The 18,914-nt window shown below is 41.3% G+C and overlaps 2 protein-coding genes across 3 annotated transcripts; both read left to right on the forward strand.

Annotated features, from left to right (window-relative positions):
* Nucleotides 1-812: 812 nt before the first annotated feature.
* Nucleotides 813-8,509, forward strand: LOC136427981 (beta,beta-carotene 15,15'-dioxygenase-like). The gene is made up of 3 exons (XM_066417217.1): nt 813-1,130; nt 3,893-4,038; nt 6,614-8,509. Exons 1-3 carry the CDS (start codon nt 948-950, stop codon nt 7,872-7,874), a joined length of 1,590 nt encoding a protein of 529 aa, XP_066273314.1. The 5' UTR covers nt 813-947; the 3' UTR covers nt 7,875-8,509.
* Nucleotides 8,510-9,566: 1,057 nt separating this feature from the next.
* On the forward strand, nt 9,567-18,210 carry LOC136427982 (guanine nucleotide-exchange factor SEC12-like). Of its 2 annotated transcripts, XM_066417218.1 has the most exons (10): nt 9,567-9,707; nt 11,014-11,224; nt 11,880-11,984; nt 12,615-12,838; nt 13,104-13,187; nt 13,340-13,461; nt 13,715-13,888; nt 14,379-14,451; nt 15,277-15,436; nt 16,188-18,210. In XM_066417218.1, the coding sequence occupies exons 1-10, from the start codon at nt 9,588-9,590 to the stop codon at nt 16,274-16,276; spliced, it is 1,362 nt and encodes a 453-aa protein (XP_066273315.1). In that variant the 5' UTR covers nt 9,567-9,587; the 3' UTR covers nt 16,277-18,210. The 2 variants fall into 2 exon arrangements, with proteins under 2 accessions (XP_066273315.1, XP_066273316.1); XM_066417219.1 differs by lacking the exon at nt 11,880-11,984.
* Nucleotides 18,211-18,914: the final 704 nt, after the last annotated feature.

Raw genomic sequence — 18,914 nt, forward strand, 5'->3', positions numbered from 1 at the left:
AGGTATGATACAGTAGCATAGCTCAATAGTACACACATGCAAAGTCATAGGTCTGGTGCCTCCAGGTTCAACCAACCAGCATTGAGGCTGTGACGTCACGAGAGAACATTCTGGTCACCATGTGAGGGTCAAAATGAGACGACTCTATGTCATTTTGAGGAGGGGTGGAAGGGTAAATCAACAAAATATGGAATTCAAGCCCTAACAATGGGGTTTGAATGAATACGATATGAAAATATTGAATGATATTTTTCATCAAAATGAAGAAGAAAACTTCAATAAGTACAAGTATGTCAGCAACTATCAAACATAGCACCAAAAAAACAGAAACAGTGGACTTGTTTCATGCTCTGATCACAATACGCCCCTTTAACTTGCACGACTATTGTAAACGGTACAATGTATGGCAACAGGTATTAAACATAGTACAAAATAGAGGTATAGAATCAAATATAACATCCTAATTACTAATACGTTAAGGACTGGGATAAGTCTTTAATATGGTGTTACAATCGAGTGGGGTTAATCATTAGCTTCGGTATTTTTCTCTATTGACAAAGCAGTCTTTTATATACATATGTGTATCTACATATTTTTGTATTGTGGGGGTTGGTTGTTGCATCTAAAGATCTAGATATATTTGAATCTGTCTGTAGCATCGAGACTGTATATGAATGAATGCAAAAACATTGGATCATATGCATTCATATATCTATCTTTGGAACAAACTCTTACACGAAACAATGGCTTACTACGCCCCCCGTCCCGTACATATTTGGTATAACCTACGTCCATAGTTGCAAGTAAAAAGAACTTTGGCCGCTTAAATCACTCAAGTGCTGCGACACAGGGCGAAGACCAGAGCGATCCAACGGTCTGAGAACAAAACGTTTCCTTCTCAATATTCCCTTCAAAAAGTCTCTTTCCACTTTGAGCCCTCCGCAACGATGTTGTACAAGTCCGTGGTTCTGCTGCTATTGTGCGCAGCCCACCACCAGGGAGCGCTGTCCATCAGTCCCGGGAAGGACGGGGTGCTGTTCGCCTTCCAACAGAACCTGCACGAGTTCCACAAGACACCGATGAAGTTTGAGTCGAACGGCTCCATCCCCAAATGGCTCAGCGGAACTCTGGTATGTATAGCCTCCACCAGGCCTTCCCCGGCTACGGGGGTATGGATAGTAGAAATCGGCAAAAAAAGGCATAATTGGCCAGTATAGTGACGGTACACGGTAAGATGAATGATTCCCCCGCCTACAAATATTAGCTTATGATCGGGCCAGACCCTCATGCATGGCAAATATTCCCCTATAGCTGTCGAGGTTAGTCGGGTAGATACTAGGTATTAGGGAGTTGTGTCTTGCGCGGTCGCAAACGGCGTAGAGTATGTTAATTTTCTCAGTTTGGTCGTTGGATTTTCAACGAAACTATATTAACGTTACATGACAGAAGCGGCCTTTGACAAGGCTGTACAACCTTTGCCGTCACATGTCATTCGCGACTGTCCCCCAGAAAATGTTTTGCATCTTCTGATGTCATAAGTCTGTCGTAAGATAAATGTGACCGGGCTCTTTTGATTTAAACTGGAAAAATTCCTGGCTTTTTTCTCGTTGACCATTTTTTGGGGGGGACGAACAACCCTCCTAGGGACACCAGACAATAGTAACAGCCAGAAAAGGGTACAATTCACCCTCCCAACGACTTCTTGGAGATTATGAAAGTAGCACTATGCTCCTTTTCTTGATTTTGTGACCGCAATTTTGTTTGTCATATTGGGGAAGGCTGTTAGTTTTTGGACTAAGTAAAAAAGAACGAGGGAGAATTTGCATATGTTTGCCTGTACGGCCAAGCCATTTTTTTTTGCTTCTCGGAAGAGCATATCCTGTTTTTCCAATTCTAACAAAAAAAATTGGGTCACTATTCCTGTTCACAAATTATAACTCCCAATTTTACTATCTGTTCATTTGTAAAACTCAATGGCCACCAATATAGATTATAAAGGCCTGGACATACCTAAAAAGTGTGGTCACATTGATCATTAGTTATGATTTTTAATTTGTTAAAATCATTTCTCAATATCAGTCCATATATTACATGGCAAAGGGTAATTTTGTTATTGAAATTACAGTATTAGATCAAAGAAAGGGGTGCTTTGCATAAAACGAGCCATACAAAGCTGAAACTTGAATAATTCTCTTATTCTTTATGTTATGTAAACCCTTATCTTCACCCCAGGTTATTTGAAAAAAAATGTTGTTTTTTTTCGCCCTGTCGCTCCAAATTTATTTCTGAAAAAATCCAAGAATCAACAAATAAAACTGGTGTGGCATAAGGAAAAAAAATCGACAATCACACAAAAGTATCTGATAGCATTGAAAAATAACAAGATTGGCAACATAAAAAGATGTTGCCATGGCGACGGTGGTCTCTGTTAACGTTTTCGTTTTTAGCCCACATGCAAATAAGAACCTCGCATAAATCATATCAGTCGATCACCTTCTCTACCAAAATAATACAAGTTGTCCAATGTATGAAAATCTTGTTTTCACAACTAAAGATATCGTACCATTTCCTCATAAATTATGTAAATGAGGCCCTCTATGCAAGATTTGCCACATTTACTTAACTTCCAAATGGTGCAAAAATGAAATCCCCATCATTTACCACTATGGATTTATAGTATTTTGTCATTAATTATGCAAATTAAGTATCAATTTGCATAATTGATATCTATCGATATTTATCTCTTTCTCAGTTACACATGTCATGTGTTTGAGAGTCCTATAATAGAATTCAGCTGATTTATTAACTGTCCTCATTAATTATGCAAATCAGATATTGATTTGCATAATTGGCATATGATTATGTAAATCATCACTTAAACTATCTACACACCAAAAATTATGATGATCCGTCATCCCCTTCTTGCGTTATTCTCTTTCAAAGTTTGAGTCAAAATCAGCTCCTGCAGTTAAAAAAAAGCCGCTAGGGGGTCCACATCTACAGGACATATTTTCCTAACAAAGAGCTATCCACCACTTAAAGATCATGACTATAGCATGTTCAGAAGACGAGATTTGAAAAGTGAAAGTTCCCCTGCAGTACCATAGAAAGTCGCTAGGGGGCCCAAAATCCAATCATTACAAGGTCTCCCACAGACCTACCCACCTACAAAATATGAAGACAATACATCCAGGCATTCTTGAGTTATCGTCCCATGGACTTTCACATTCCTGTACAATTCCTAGAATTCTTGCAATCTGCACACAATATAGTAAAAATTTGGCTCGCCCCTGAGGCGTCGCCAAAAACTACAAAGCTAAGTATCTTAAGACCAGATACGAATCTTAGTAGCACTTTGGTCTGGTGAGAGGGCACAGGGCGTTTGCGTAACAGTAGCTGACCAAACTAGATGTGGGACAACATCGATAAGGCTGAAGGTCACTTGTTCACTGTCCAGTAAGACCCTAACGAACACTGTGACAAACCTTTGAACTTTTGGACTTCGGGGAGTTGAATCTGGGACACCATGCTTACACCACGTGCTTCCGGTGTACTCGAGGGCGTTGTCCTAGTTAGAAGACACTTAGAAGTGACACTCATGTAGTGTCAAGAGTACTAGTGTCGCTTTTACAAACGGTTACGCACTGACATCATAAGAATCTGTGGATCCCTTGTCACATGAGGGCATAGTGAGACAGTAGAGATAGTACTAGTTTCAAATTCTGCATTGGTTCGTTCATTCGATCATATGACTCTGCAACCGCATCTTAGATACCGTTCGCATAATAAAAGCTTCTTTGTGTTGGTGGTTATTATAGTAACCAGATAAACTTTGTTCCTTCACTAACAAAAAATCGCACTGCAGTCTTCACCATCCATCTCACTCTTCCAGGTAAGGAACGCGCCTGCGCGCTACCAGGTAGGCGACCGGAGCGTCATCGACATCTTCGACGGGTTCGCCAAGCTCCACAGCATCGACATCACCCAGCAGTATGTCAATTTCTCCGCTAGTTTCATCAAGTCGGGCATCTACAACAGGTGAGTACGGTTGGGAATAGCAAATGCTGGTTGGAGGGTAGTCTCATAGCTTTTGGGGGGCCGTAGGGGCAGTACATGCATGGGTTGTTATCCACTATGTCAAGGACACGGTACTGGAAGGCAAAACCCATCCCTCTCCTTCCACCGCCTTTTGCCTATCCAACCGAAGGACATGTGTCCATTTTTACACCTGACTGAAATGCCAAAGGGCACAACATCGGTGGCATGTCAGACGATTCGACCCCAGGACCTCTGGGTTCTGGGCCAAACAACCTAACCGTTACGCCAACACGATGCCACAAAAAGCTGTTTGTCTTTCCAAATTTGCTCAGATAGGAATGTTTGATTGTTTGCTTCACATGACCAGTAAACCACCTTTAGGCGTGACGCACCAGTTTTGTACAGTAGGTACAAGTTGCGTAAAGCCCCCCTCTCACTGGACCCGCGGCACGCTGGCGGCGTCGCTGCGGCCGATCGAATTGACAAAGCACTCAACGAATTTCATCGACAAAAAACGAATCTTATTAAGCGTTGACGTGTGTGTTCTGTTGTCTTTTGGGCCATACTTGTACGTTTTAAATGATATTCCCATCATAAAGGCAAGGGTAACACAAATTCAGTTTTGGGCGCAGAGACGCCGCCAGCGTGCCGCGAGTCCAGTGAGAGGGGGGATTAAGAATGTAATGTAATGTTTGATCTACTCATACTGGGCCGAGATGCACCCCTACTCTCTTCGATAAGTGTGGTGGGATTGATGCACGGCCCTTCTCTACATCTAGCTTCAAATATGATTTAGGCTTAACGTCCCATCCGACATGACGTCCCTAGCCGAAGATATTGGTACTCATTTTCACCTGAGTCTAGTGAGGAAACTATGATACAATAATTAATTGGCTCAATGTTTTGGTAACACGACATCTTGTTATAAAGTTATGCACTGTTAATGTATAAATGTATGCTTGTGAGAAATGCAATAAGGTGAACAGACGTGTCTGGCAGTAGATTACGCACAACGGTCCCTTTTTATGATAAAGATTTCGAATTCCACTGCTTGGCGTTCTTGCGTCGTACCTAATGCCCCGGTTACACATGGACGAATATGACCTCCCGACCTCCCCCACCCCCATTTGGCAATCAAATGTAACTCTTAATCTAAATTGGTCAGACTGCTCCCGATCATATCGCCAACTTTGGTTGGCCGCGTAGAGGTCAGGTGTCATGTGCTCGATCTTGTAACACCATGACATGTGACTATTGGTGCATGAAACATTGATTGCATTTTCCAGCGCCATCATGTCTTGACTTGTCCAACGAATCAGAGACTGTTTGCTTCACAAATTATTGATGTAATACAAACAAGGTAAAAGGTAAAGATATTCTTATAGGTTATGTGAGACCGTGGGGGCAGTGGGTTGATAATCCAGTGTGTCTAAGGCACGGTATTGGAAGGCGGAGCCCAACCCTTCCCCGCACCGCCATTTACATCCCTAACCGAAATCAGGAACCCACTTTTGCACCTGGGTGAAGTGGGGAAAGTCATGTTAAGTGCCTTTCCCTGGAAAACTACGTCTAGCCAGGGACGCCATAACATGATAAAACCAGCGAAACCTCTTGATCACGAATGCAAACAACCATCAGTTCAGACTAGATTATTACGAGATGCCCTTTCCTACTACTGGCGGCCTAAAGGAGTAAAGTACATGTACATATTGAAGGACTGGTTAATCATTCGGTGATAGTTTTATCTGACGACCTGTGGTCGCCATTCAGCTTTGGGGTTAATATCTATACGGATAGATCTATCGTGTCTTTTATCAAACACGTTCAGGCAACACAGTGTGATGAAAAACGTGGTTTCTTTAATAAATTTAATTTCATATGTTTGATATGACAAGTGACGAGCTTAAGGATACAAAGCTTTCAAAATGACGGACTTGGAATTCGGACAAAGCAATCTATGACAAATTTGCTGATTGCAAGGCCAATAAATTAGCTTCAAGGCACTGAACTACATACTATACGTGGTCACTACGTACGTACATAAACCCAGATGTCACTTCAAGAGTACATGTCATGGGTAAGGTTACATTGAGTAGGATGTGATAGCATGTTTTCTCCTTAAGCCCCTATCTCACTGAGCTGCGGCACGTTGGCGACCTTACTGTGACGGCTTGATTTGACTGAGCGCTCAACGAATTTCATCGATAAAAGATCGAACCTTTTTTAAGCATCAAATGTTTTCTTGTCTTTTTAAGTTGTACGTTTCAAATGATATTCCTATTTTAAAGTCAACGGTAACGCAAATCCAGTTTAGACCGCCAACGTCCCGCGGTTCCAGTGAGATGGGGACTTTAGATCGACCGGTCAGAAACATCATGATTGAGCGAACTTCGACTCACTGAGAGGGATGAGGACTAGCTTATTCAATAAGAGAGGCTGGGGTCACTAAGGCTGCACGGGGGAAATTTCCTATAGCCATCTATGTCATGAACCAAACCTAACGCACTTTTTTCAATCAAATAAAAGAAATGAAAATCAGAGTATATAACCCCTGTCTTGTTGCTGTTTTTCCCAGGTCTATTGAAGCCAACACCATATCACCGATGGTGACGTTCCTGGGTGTTGACCCTCCCTTCAGTCTGTACGAACGGCTGCAAGCCCTGGCCAAGACCCTGGACAACAACGACATCAACGTCTGGAAGTTCGGCAGCGGCGACTCTACAACGTACGCTGCCATGACCGACGGCTGGGTCTTCCCGGAGTTCAACATCGACACGCTAGACACCATCGGCGTGATCGAGCCCGATCCGCTGGAAGGTCAGAGTGGTGTCGGTGCCGGCCCGCCGACTATCTACCTGTCCTGCGCTCACCCCGTGGTCGAAGCAGCCACAGGACACTCTATAAGCTACGTCATCAAGCCTTCGTACCTTCCGTATCAGTCCTCAGTTCTAAGCGTCATCCGTATCAAGGATCTCGGACACTTTGAAAAAGTAGGCAGCTTTGAGATCGAGAAGAACTCGTACATGCACAGCTTCGCTCTGACCGAGAACTACGCCATCTTCTTCCTACAACCGCTGTATTTCGATTTCATCAAGCTCATGACCACTGTGGAGATGCAGTACGCCATGGAGTGGGTGTCCGGAGACAAGATGAAGATTTACGCCGTGAACCTTAAGAACGGGTCTGTCAGCACCTTAAGCACCGACCCACGCTTCTACACGCATCACGTCAACGCCTACGAGACTAGCGAGGGACACGTCATCGCTGACGTCATCACGTTCCCCGATCCCACCCCCTTTCTGACGGCTCTATCCTTGGACAAGCTGCGAAACCTCGACAACTTGAGGAAGATGGACTCCTTCGCCAGGCTGACCCGCTACTACCTGAACCTGACCGCGGAGACCGTGAAAGTCGAACCCTTCGCGGCCAAGACTGCAACGGACGACTTCATGAACAAGCTCGACCTACCTATCATCAACGAAAAGTATCGGAGCAAGAAGTACTGTATTTTCTTCGGTACCGTCACCAGTTTCGCCACCTCCTCCCCCTTCAACGGCTCGATCCCCATCGTGAAGAAGAACGTCTGTGTCCCCGGTGGCGACGCGTCTTGGTCTCGTCCAAACCACTTCGCCGGAGAGCCCAACTTCGTCGCCGACCCCAACGGTACTCACGAAGACGACGGCGTCATTCTGTCCAGCGTCTTAGACGCCGACCGCGGCCTGAATTATCTACTCATCCTGGACGCGCACACCTTTAAGGAGATTAACACCGCCTACATGCCCACATGGATCCCGTTCGGCTTCCATGGGCAGTTCTTTCCGAGATCGTTTCAGTGATGACGCCTAGATCCGGTGCCAAACGGGCCTTTGAAGTTTGGTCTAGCCAAACATCGTCAATAAAACGAAGAGATTTCGTAATCAAAGATATTTGATTAGGCTCAGTTCAAAGTAAACAAAGCTATATGATTGTTCTGTGGTTACCCTGTCTGTTATGACAGTGTCATTTGGTTTTGTATTGATGTATCACATGTAAAGGGCCAAAGGAAGAATAGCTAACAGAAATGTTAAGCTCATGGTGGGCCCAATTAAAGACAAAGCAATCTGATAAAAACCAGCAAACGCTTTAAACACATCATCTAAAACTTCAGGAGAAATATCTATCCAATTGATACGATGTAGTGCTCAATTTAAACTTTGAATTAGCAATACTTTTGAACGCTAGGCCATTTTGACCCAATGCATACAGTATTAAGACAATTGAGTATCTCGGGCTAGTGCTTTGAAGATGTGTATATACTTGGTATTCGAGTTATGTATTTCAAACCTCGTGAGAAAAGGTTCTTTGTACTGTGTTTGTTTTGTGCAATAAGGAACACACCCGAATGGACAGAAGAGAAAAAAAATCTCAAGTGACAATGTTTGCCTCTGGATCTGTTTCAATTGTTGCAATTAATAAATGTTCTATATGACAATTGTGCATTTGTCTTTGTATTTCCTCTTAAGTTGAAAAGTGTCCGCTTAGCGTGTTCAAATAATGGTGGGCAAATCAGTTGAATTCCGTATTTCAAAAAAAAAAAATCAACTCGATAAATTCTCTTGAGAGTCAGACGTTTCAAATAACATCCATTCTCTTTCATTAATGATAAGTGGCTGTGCAGTTCGAGTAAAGTCAGTTAAAGTTTAACCGGTTTGCCAACCTGACATCAAGTGTGTGGAGCAAAACTCACGACATAGATAAAATCATGACAGATAAAATCATGACCATGGCATGTCCAGAACACGATATATCAAAATCAGAAATTCCGCTGCAGTACCATAGCAAGCCACTGGGGGCCGCAATCTAATAATTTGAAGGTCTCAAGAAGACGTATCCACACATCAGATATAAAGACAATCCATCCTAGCATTCTTGAGTCATCGTATTCTTGAACTTCGGCTTCACAACACCTGCCCACATACAAAGTATCATCGTAATGCATCAAGAGGTTCTTGACTTATGCTGACTACAGTAGTGCGGAAACACAAACAGACAGACAGACACACATACAGACACACCCAAAACTATATCTCCATTTTTCATGGAGATAAGAAATGTGTTCTGTGATTCAATTCACGTTACCAGCTTTGTAGTCCTGTGGTTTAGCAGATTCTTTTTTTTTTTGGTGGATTTTTAATTTTTTTCGCCAGCGAGTATTAGTTTGGGGGTCTCCAACGGCGTCATCCATAGAATTAATGTGGTGTGGCCTAACTAGGCAAAGGTAATAACGTTGCATCATTTTAACAAATCACATGAGGGCGCTCTTTCACGGCTTGTCAAATGGACTTATACCATTTTAGTTGCAGGGGGTATATATGCATTATTTACAAATATGCAAAGATTTACCGCAAAAAGAAAAGACATTGGCTGTTGTTTATCTATAAACTATAATTTCGTTATATGTTTTGGTACAAATTACTAAAGCTAGTTATTGATGTAAAAGGATTATGTAATCGGCTGCATGTTGTTGTACACTAAATATAAGTGGAATCGTCTACTGACAAGCCATCAAGATGGCGGTCCGACTGTGCAGTGCCAACTATCCCCTGTACGCGGTCACTCTGCTGGACGACGCGCACATTCTGGTGGCAGGAGGCGGCGGTAAGGCCAGGACAGGTGTCGAGAATGCCATGGTAAAGACGTGATGTTATTCTGAGTGTCGATTATCTATGCATGGTCAGGTTGTGTATCGCAATCGCAGGTCTCTTGCCCCCCTCCCCCTTTTCGGGGTGGTTTCTTTCCAGATGTTGATGATTCAGCTGTCAGTGTCCGGTGACATTGGCTATAAATTACTTCAACTACGGGCGGCAATTTATGACAGATTCTACCGTGCACTTGTGTAGGAAACCAAGTCACGAGAAAAAAAAAAGTAAGTTGTCTAGCTAAAGTATAATATTTTATATCTCCGGTATGAGATCTGGCCGCTAGGGTATTTGCATGATATGACGCATATGTGTACATAACTTGTACACGTAGCGATTGTCCTATAAAATTAAGTAAGGCTACAATGAGTTACATGCTATTGCAGCATATTTTGCACTGACTGTGACACGTACACTATACTTAGCAGTCGTATATGCTGTTTACAAAATTGCACTGTACTGTACTTTATTAAAATGACAATAAGTTCATTACTGAAATTATGTTGGATTCAAATGGATAGATTGTTCATCAACAATGCTACCTGTTCCTAAATATGGAGTAAACATATAAATGAACATGCAGTTGTCATATGCCACACTCTGTAACTGTTGTAATTGCTATTTGAATTAAGATTTTTCATTACCCATATTAAAAGGGTAATTCATTCAGTAAGTGATAAGGAATAAATGATCGATGAAGGTTAGAGTCTTACATCCAGGTGGACAATCATGTTGTAAAATAATAGATTAGGCAACTGGATAAATTCTTAGGAGTCCTAAAAGTGGCATTTGGCAATCTCACATTTCCAATATAGATTCATGAGTAGTGGTGCGTACCTAAACCCGAGTTTAGGTTTAAGTTCGGACTCGAGTCCAGAGGTTTAGGTTCAGGTCCGAACTTGAAAGTCCGGACCTGACCCAATGGCATATTTGTGCTAAAATATATTTTTTTTCTGTTACAAAAATTGGCATATATCTTACATGCAATTTGAAAACTATGTATGCGAAATTATATAGAGTCAGTTGTAAACCCAAAAGTTCAGTTATAAAACACAAAACAGCAATATTTTCATATTTTTTTCATTGCAAATGTCACAATCTAAGGAAGGTTTATGAGGGCTTAAGACAAAAAGGGAGTACAACTATACATAAGTGAGAGATTTTTTGTTTTGAGTCCGGACTTGTTTCCAGACGTTTAGGTTTTTTTGGACTTGAACCTAAGCGTTAGGCCCAGTCCGGACCAGGTCCGGGGTTTAGGTACGCATCACTATTCATGAGTTGCTGAATGTTTTCGTAGGAAATCTTTGAGCTGCAGAGAGAGGGGAAGAAATGTGTTGCTACCAGCATCCACAAGCACAGCACCGACCCCCGGGCTGTCATGAGCCTCGCAGCAAAGTCTGATGGGAAGGGGCACCTGGTCGCAGCTGGGATGGACGGAAAATGTCAGCTGTTCAGAATAACAAGAAGCAAGGAGACACCTGATGAGGGGGAGCAAGATGCAGATAAAGGTATTTTTTGAGATATATCCTCCTTGTCTGTATAGCCCAAACCCCAGCTGTCCGGGACTGTAATGGCCCCTCCCCACGGATTCTAGGGGGAGGCCGGTTACGGGGGCTGCTATAAGCGTGATCAAATCAGGCCAATGTCCTCCTATTTTGGGTTGCTGGAAAGAACGGTCCTGCACGGATGGTAGAGAACATGGTTCAGTATAGTCAAGGAGCGCAAGAAACGGTCCAACAAAGGAATAAACTTTTCTGCGACAGCATGTGGTTTTGCGGAGTGTTGCTAATCTTCGAGACTTTGGCGTAAAATTTAGGACCCCCATATACCAGATCAGCACGCTTTGCGTTTGTCAGAGTGCCAAAATTCTATTTATAGCTTTCTGCCAAGAAGTACAATGCAACCACATTCAGCTAAGGTTGAACTGATTGTTCCATTAGGATGGGATGTTAAGCTGTGGTCTGCTGTTCATTACATTCTAGGGGAATCCCCCCCTGTACAATGAACTTGTAAATTCTGTACATAGTGTCTGTCTTCTCTATCTGTCACACTCACAGCCAGTGAAAAATTAGCTCCTCAGTGAGCTAAACTGGTTCGTGATCACTTTCAATCTTTCTTTCACCTTCTTCCTGTTTTGTGGTCTGTCTTTGACAATGTGTTTAGAAGCAAGTAGAGTTAATCAAGCAGGCAAGAGGGGTAAGAAGACGGGAGAGAGAGAGGGTGGAAAGAGAGGAAGGAGAAAACGTGGAAAGAAAACCAAATCTGCCGGTTGGTTGGTCAACTGGCCAGTTGAAATTGCACTTTGCTTTGTTTGCAGTGTGTTTTTTTCACTCAAAAGTATGGAACCTAATGTGTATGAAAGATATTACCTGGCAGACATATTGTGAGCTATCTGAACTTACGCACACTGCATGTCGAGAGTGAACTGTAACATAATGTACATGTATGTTGCCTGTAATTAAACAAGATGCTACAAAGCTTTCAACACTCATAACTCAGTCCTTGAAAATACATGAAGCCATACGATAATGTTCATAAAGATTTAGTATGATGCTAAACTTTTCACCTACCTCTATAAGGCTGGTTAACGGGGCTCTAAATACTTTTAAAGCCAGGTTGCTCACTGTGCAACCAGAGTCAAAAGCTATAGGTTGCTCATGAACATTTCAGGTTCAAGCCAAGTGTTTTCCAAAGTGTCCAGCTTGCAAATAGTGTTACATGCACGTACCAAAAGTCCTTGCTTTGTGTATGTGAAAGGCCAATATGTTTATTTTCCGTATATAATTGTTATTTTGCACTTGTAGTTGTACATTATGATGTGTTAGTGGATTCTGTTAAATGCTCTGAGTAGCAGAGACCAAATGTAGTAAATAGTGATTACAAAATTCTTTAACACAGAAAATGAAGCCAACTTGAGAAAGAGGAAAGGGTCAACTGGACACAAGGTAGAGAGGTCCACAGAGGTGACGGATCAGACAAGTAGTGATTACAAGGTGGAGTCATTGGCCTGCGTTGACACTGACTTCCACAAGGAGGATCCATTTCAGAAAGTGGTACGGTTCAGTAGGGATGGCGACATCATCGCTACAGGGGGAGCAGATGGGCATGTTAGAGTATGGAAGGTAAGACACATCTGTAAAACCATTCTGTATCGATAGTACATTACACATCTTGGCTCAAAACTCAATTTTAGGAACAGGTTCGCAACATAAAGAACAGTAGAATGTGAGCGCTTGAATCTGAAATTCTATAGCTAACTTCAAAATCTTATCTTTTTTGTGCCTCAAATGTCAACTGAAAGATGTTACTGGTAATTAAGGATGGGTGCCCTTGATGAAAGAGCATCTAGAATTCCAGTTGTATCTAATCTCTTTCAATGGTTACCAGGTCCCCAAGCTTGAGAAGAAGCTGGACATCAAAGCCCACCTGGATGAGATTGATGATCTGGATATCAGTCCATCAGGGAACAAGGTAACTTAGCTCTGAACAGCATTCATTCTGCTGCAAGTGGTATCCTGTATGTAGTACATGTGATGCATTATTTGATGGTTTTCATTAATTTTTGTGTGGATCAGTGTTGTGTACATGTACAATTTTTTAAAACCTGTATTGCTGTTAAACAGATAGTGTCTGTGTCTCGAGACTACCATGCCTATGTGTGGAAGGTTGAGAGCGGTAAGAGGGAGGCAGAACTACACTGGGATAGAGAGGTGCCAGAAAAGAGCTACAGAATAAAGGCTGTCAGGTACTAGTACTACATTGCTTCATTCCTTATTCAGTTTTATCAAAAAACAGAACATTATGTTCTTGGCTTAATCCCCTGTCACAGATAAGAAAAGAAAATCAATTGATATATTTCGCTGTACTGCTGGTTCTGTGTACTGGTACAGTACCGCAAAAAATGGACATGTACCTAAATATCTGTAACCAATTCCTGTACCTGATAGTTTTAATGCAGGTCTGTAGTTATGGACTGTTGTTGCAATTTTTCATTGAAGGTTTGGCACGTCACAGGAGAAGAAGTCGACAGTACAGCTCTACACGATGCACATCCCTGCGCGGCGCGAGAGGAAGCCTCTTCCGTGTTACCTGACCAAGTGGGACGCCATGAAGTTTGTTCCTGTAAAGACCCGATCTACGGGCACTGAACTACTGTCTTCTCTAACCGTCAGGTACTATTTTCTGTTTTCAAAATGCTTTCTGTGGATGCCATGGTATATAGTACATGTACTTTACACCTTCTTTCCACAAGAGAATGTGACTGCTGAGCGACCGCTGGATGACCCAACATTCGACAGGTTTTTCAATGAATTTCATAACAGCTAGAGAACAAATCTTTATACATTTTGTATGTTACGTTGTCTCCTAAATCATACTTGATTGACATTTTGCACCATAATTTCCACTTACAAAGCAAAGGTCATACAAATCCAATTTTGGTCGCTTATGGTCGCTAATAGGAATCACTGTCTAGTGGAATAGGGGCCTTAACTGAAAATAAGAAGGAATGATATTATTCTTGGCAAATAATGGCATATAAAGAAGTAAGCAAATTCCAGTTTTTCAGGTCCACTTGAAAAAGTTATTCTAATAATATCAAGCAGTTAAGATTTATATGTTACAATGTTGATTGCTCTCAACTATCCACTTTTCATTTTCCAGTGATGACGGAGTATTTCTTGGGGTCGGAACTGGCTCAGGCGATACCATGATATATGTGTCCTGGAGTTTGCAGGTAAGAGTTAATTTGGTTAAGCCGGTATCTCGCTGGACTGTGGCTTGTTGTTGGCAATCTCTTGGATCAATTAGATTAATTGTGTTACCTTTGACTTCATTATGGGAATTTCTTGCAAAATTTACTGGTATGATCTAAAAGACAACAAAACACACAAAGCGTAAACAGATTTGTTTTCTATGTATGAAATTGGTTCTGTCAAATCACTCAGTTACAGTGAGGTCGCCAACGTGCTACAAGTCCAGTGAAACACCTGTTTAAATGTTTGATGGTAGCTTTTAAAAAGGTAGATACTCGTTTAGGCCACAAAACCGGTAAACCACCTTTTAGAAATAGATTAGGTGTAACACAAGTACAAACTGCAAAAGGTTGACAGTAACCTTTGGTCCACTCACACCGGGATGGACCCCTCATATTTACAAAAAGTGTGGAGAGATTTTAATGAGCTTTTAGGCTCTCCTTTAACACAGGGCTTTCAGCTTTACTTTGGTGCCCGTAGGGAAAGTAGCACAACCGGGGCCCAAAGCCATAAAACTAGACCGGTGGTCTGCCAGATACCAGAGGTATTCTCATGATTAGCTTACGGTGTCTATTTGTTACCAGGGACCAGGTTGATTTTAACTTAGTTGAGTTTTGAAAATCTTGGGGCCCGCCGTGCCCCTAGATAGCCTGGTAACCACAGGGTGCTCCATGTTGCCACGTAAGGGTTACGCCTGAAAGAACAGAAACAGTCTGCAAACTACCCAGCGGGGCCCCTTTTTCCAATTGTGACCAATATTATTAGCATCAACTGACTTTTTTGTTTGTTTGACATAATTTCCACAGAAAGCCCACCGTGTAAGCGAGGCCCATGGCATCTTTGTGACAGGTCTGTCTTTCCTAAAGAACAACGCCGTAACAGCAGAACTGACCAGTGGGGCCGAGACTGCCCTGGTCAGTGTGTCAGCTGACCATCACGTTAATCTGACGCCAATGCGACCGAGACGTAAGTTGAGGATAATATTTGCTTTAAGCATTTACCGAATTATAAGTCTTAAAGGAGATAACATATGAATATGATTAATAATTTTACAGTTAGTTTGTCAGCAATTGTTTTAAACATGAATAAGAATTCATAGATTTCACACCTTTAAATGTTCAAACTTTCTAGTATGTCTTGTTTGATCTTAGTTCATTATTAATGCAAGTAATGTTTTGATTACTGTGTCCATTGAGGAGTTCTTGCCACTCTGGTGAAAGTGACTGGCATATGAACAATGTATAACTGTGAAAACACAAACAAACATACAGTACAGACCAAAAATGATAGTACATGTACCTCCCATGAATTTGTAGCCTCTTTCATTGACCCTCTGATCTGGACTGTCATGTCTGATTAATTACTAGTTCTATCTCCTCTGAACTCTACTTCCTGCCACCCTGGCAAATTTGACCTTTGTGGTCATCTTCCCACTCACTGACTTCCAGCCACGCAACTGACAGTGTATTCAAATAAATATGGACACATACAGACACAAAAAACAGACACACCGCGTACCGAAAACAGAGAGTCCATTACACAAAGTCAATGATCATTTGGTGTGTGAAATGCATGAAGTTACTTGAACATTCAAATCATATTTTTCGAAATACAGCCTAATTTGATTACATTAACAAGGACAGCAATAAGATAAGATTCAAAGAAAGACTTATGATTTGTTCAGAGTTGTTGATTGTGTTCCGTTATTGTTTTACAGATATGATCAGTACATGGTTTGCTATCATCGGTTTCCTGGTACTGTTGGTGATCGTGATGGTCTACCTTGGACAACAGGGACTCATCTAGAGAACTACTTGCATGTTATAGAAAGCAAAAGCTTTTTTTAACTATAAGTTATAGTTGCATTGGTCTAATTAGTCAAAGATGATTTTTTTGTTTTTTGTTACAAAATTTAGAAAACAAACTAAGGAACCACCATTTTGTTATTTGAATTATTAACTCTAAATCTAGTACACTGACGTAATCCAATGAAATAAGATTTTCAAACATATCTACTTCTGTTGCTGGTAACAATTTTAAAAATAGCCATTTTTAGATAATAATTTGATTTTTAGTTGAGGCAGACACCACTGCAATTGGAAAAGAGGAATTAATCTAAATATCGAGCAAGTCCATCCTTTTTAATGGAGTTTGATAAAAGGTGAAATTTAGCAATAATATATGTGCTACACAATCATGTAATGTTGTAGGATGGCACCTGAACTGACTTTGTATTTATTGTATTGAGAGTTGAATGAATTAATGAAATCAAATCATGGAGTGATAATGTTGGAAATCTCCTAGTCATGCTTTGGTCACATTTGCACAGGTGCCCGTAGGGGGTGTAGCCCTGGCCGAAGCCACAAATTTGTCCTGGTGGTCTGCTGGATACCGGGAGGAGTACCTCTCTGTGTTCTCACGATTAGCTTACGGCACCGATTTGTTCCCGGGTCCCGGGTTGTTTTTAACTCTGAGTTTAAGACATCTACTACCCGGCTATGCTCCAAAATAGCCTGGTAGTAGCAGGGTATCCCTGGGGGCCACATAGGGGTCATGCCCAAAAATGAAAAAAAAAAAAAAAAAGGCCCGTAAACTTACCGGCAGTGCCCTTTTTTGCAATAGTGACCAAAGCATAACCAGGTAACATAACCAGTTGATTGTAAGGCTATTTTGATACAGGAGAGTGCACTGATGTGAAATTGCTTGTTTGCAGAACGTGCCATGCGTATGTATATTTGTGCATTGTGTTGTATGCAGTACCAAACATCTGTGTCTTATGGCTAGAGCCCCTGTCACAAATAGCTGACCATGACCTTACGACTTTCTCCAGTACATGGTTGAAAGTTAGTTGTGAGCAAGGTCATCAGTGGTTGAAAATTAGTTGGTAAGGTTGCAAGCTTACTATTGATTTTCATCAAAGCAAACCCAGAAAAGTCAAATTCTGCTCAGATGCAATCAGAGGAGCGAACTAGAGCTAGCATTGGCCCTGGTTGGGGAGTGGTCGGGAGTAAAGGTGTGTGAAGGTCCTGAATGTGTGACAGGGGCTTTACATGTATGATGTAGCTTCATGTACAGTGGTCAAATGATCAAATCATCGGTCTGTATGTAATATACATCACTCTAAACCTGTAGGCCGATAGATGATGATGATGATTAAACCAGTACCAAATGTAATGAACTGCATTTGCATAGAGATTTTAAGCTACATGTTGACCCTTCAGCTAACCCCTCCACATTTTCAAAGACAAGGTATCTTCATGTTAACATCCCCTGTGATGTTGCCCTTCTTGCCCCATTGTCATATCCATTGCCACACCATTGTGAATGTAATTATGTACAAGCCAAGTATGTACATTAATGTATGTATGTGTTACTTTGTTTGATGTGGAAAATAGTGGCACCCAGAGACTTTTTTGAAAATTGCACTTGTGGACAAATTGATGTTTATGTTCATTGAAAATCAGCTTCACATAAACATAATGTCTCTTGTCATAACTTATGGCAGTAGATGATGTCTGCATTTTTTCTTTTTTTGCCCACTTTCTTAATAAGTTCTGTTATTTGTTTTAGGTTTTGTGAATAAGTACAATTGTGTAAGTAAAGGTGTCTTGGTTGTTAAAACTAGATGCCTGGAAAGTCTGCACAGTTTAAAAGTCTTGATTTCTGTGTATTGTTGGAATTATTAATTTTCATTATATGTTTATTGCTTGATGATTGTGGAATACAGTATGATGAAATGAGCCTATGTGCGCGGTCACATTCGTTGTAGGTCGTCATACGATTCTCATGTAGAATTTTCAAGAAGGCTGCAACAGAACCAACTGCTGAAAAGGATCAAAGTCATCCTTTTCTGTAACAAGACAGCTGATTTTTGTAAGATTGCAATCATGTGACAATTGTACAATGAATTTGACCATGCCCCAAATCACAATTTTAGCAGCCAGCCTATGGGTGCAGCCCTTGACAGTGAAAATATGTGTTACACAGACTAAAGCTAAAATGAACACGATTACACAAAACTTAAAAGATTAAACCTCTTTTTGATTAATTCATGACAGAGACACGAATGGAAAAGAAACAAGCTCTCTGCTCTGCTCTGTGATGATGGCAACCTAAAGCTAGAAATCAAAAATCTCAAACCTCCTTGAATTTTAAGGTTTGTGAATTTCTTGCTGATGGAAGCCAGTGTGAAAATACATCATTCTGTTTTTCTCACTGACTCCCACATGGCAACAGACATGCATATAACAGGAAATTTTACAAAGGAATTTAAATGACATTTGATACATCATGGCACCTTTAGCCTAACTCCTTGTCAATGGAAATAAGTGTCGATAATGGAAACACAAAGACACACTGAAACAATTCCTTGATCCTGTTACAGGGAAGAAACAATGCTCAATGCTGCTGTTGTTTCTTGATTTTCATGTTAAAAACTCAATTT

This window comes from Branchiostoma lanceolatum, chromosome 2, assembly GCF_035083965.1.
Source record: "Branchiostoma lanceolatum isolate klBraLanc5 chromosome 2, klBraLanc5.hap2, whole genome shotgun sequence".
Lineage (NCBI taxonomy): Eukaryota > Metazoa > Chordata > Leptocardii > Amphioxiformes > Branchiostomatidae > Branchiostoma > Branchiostoma lanceolatum.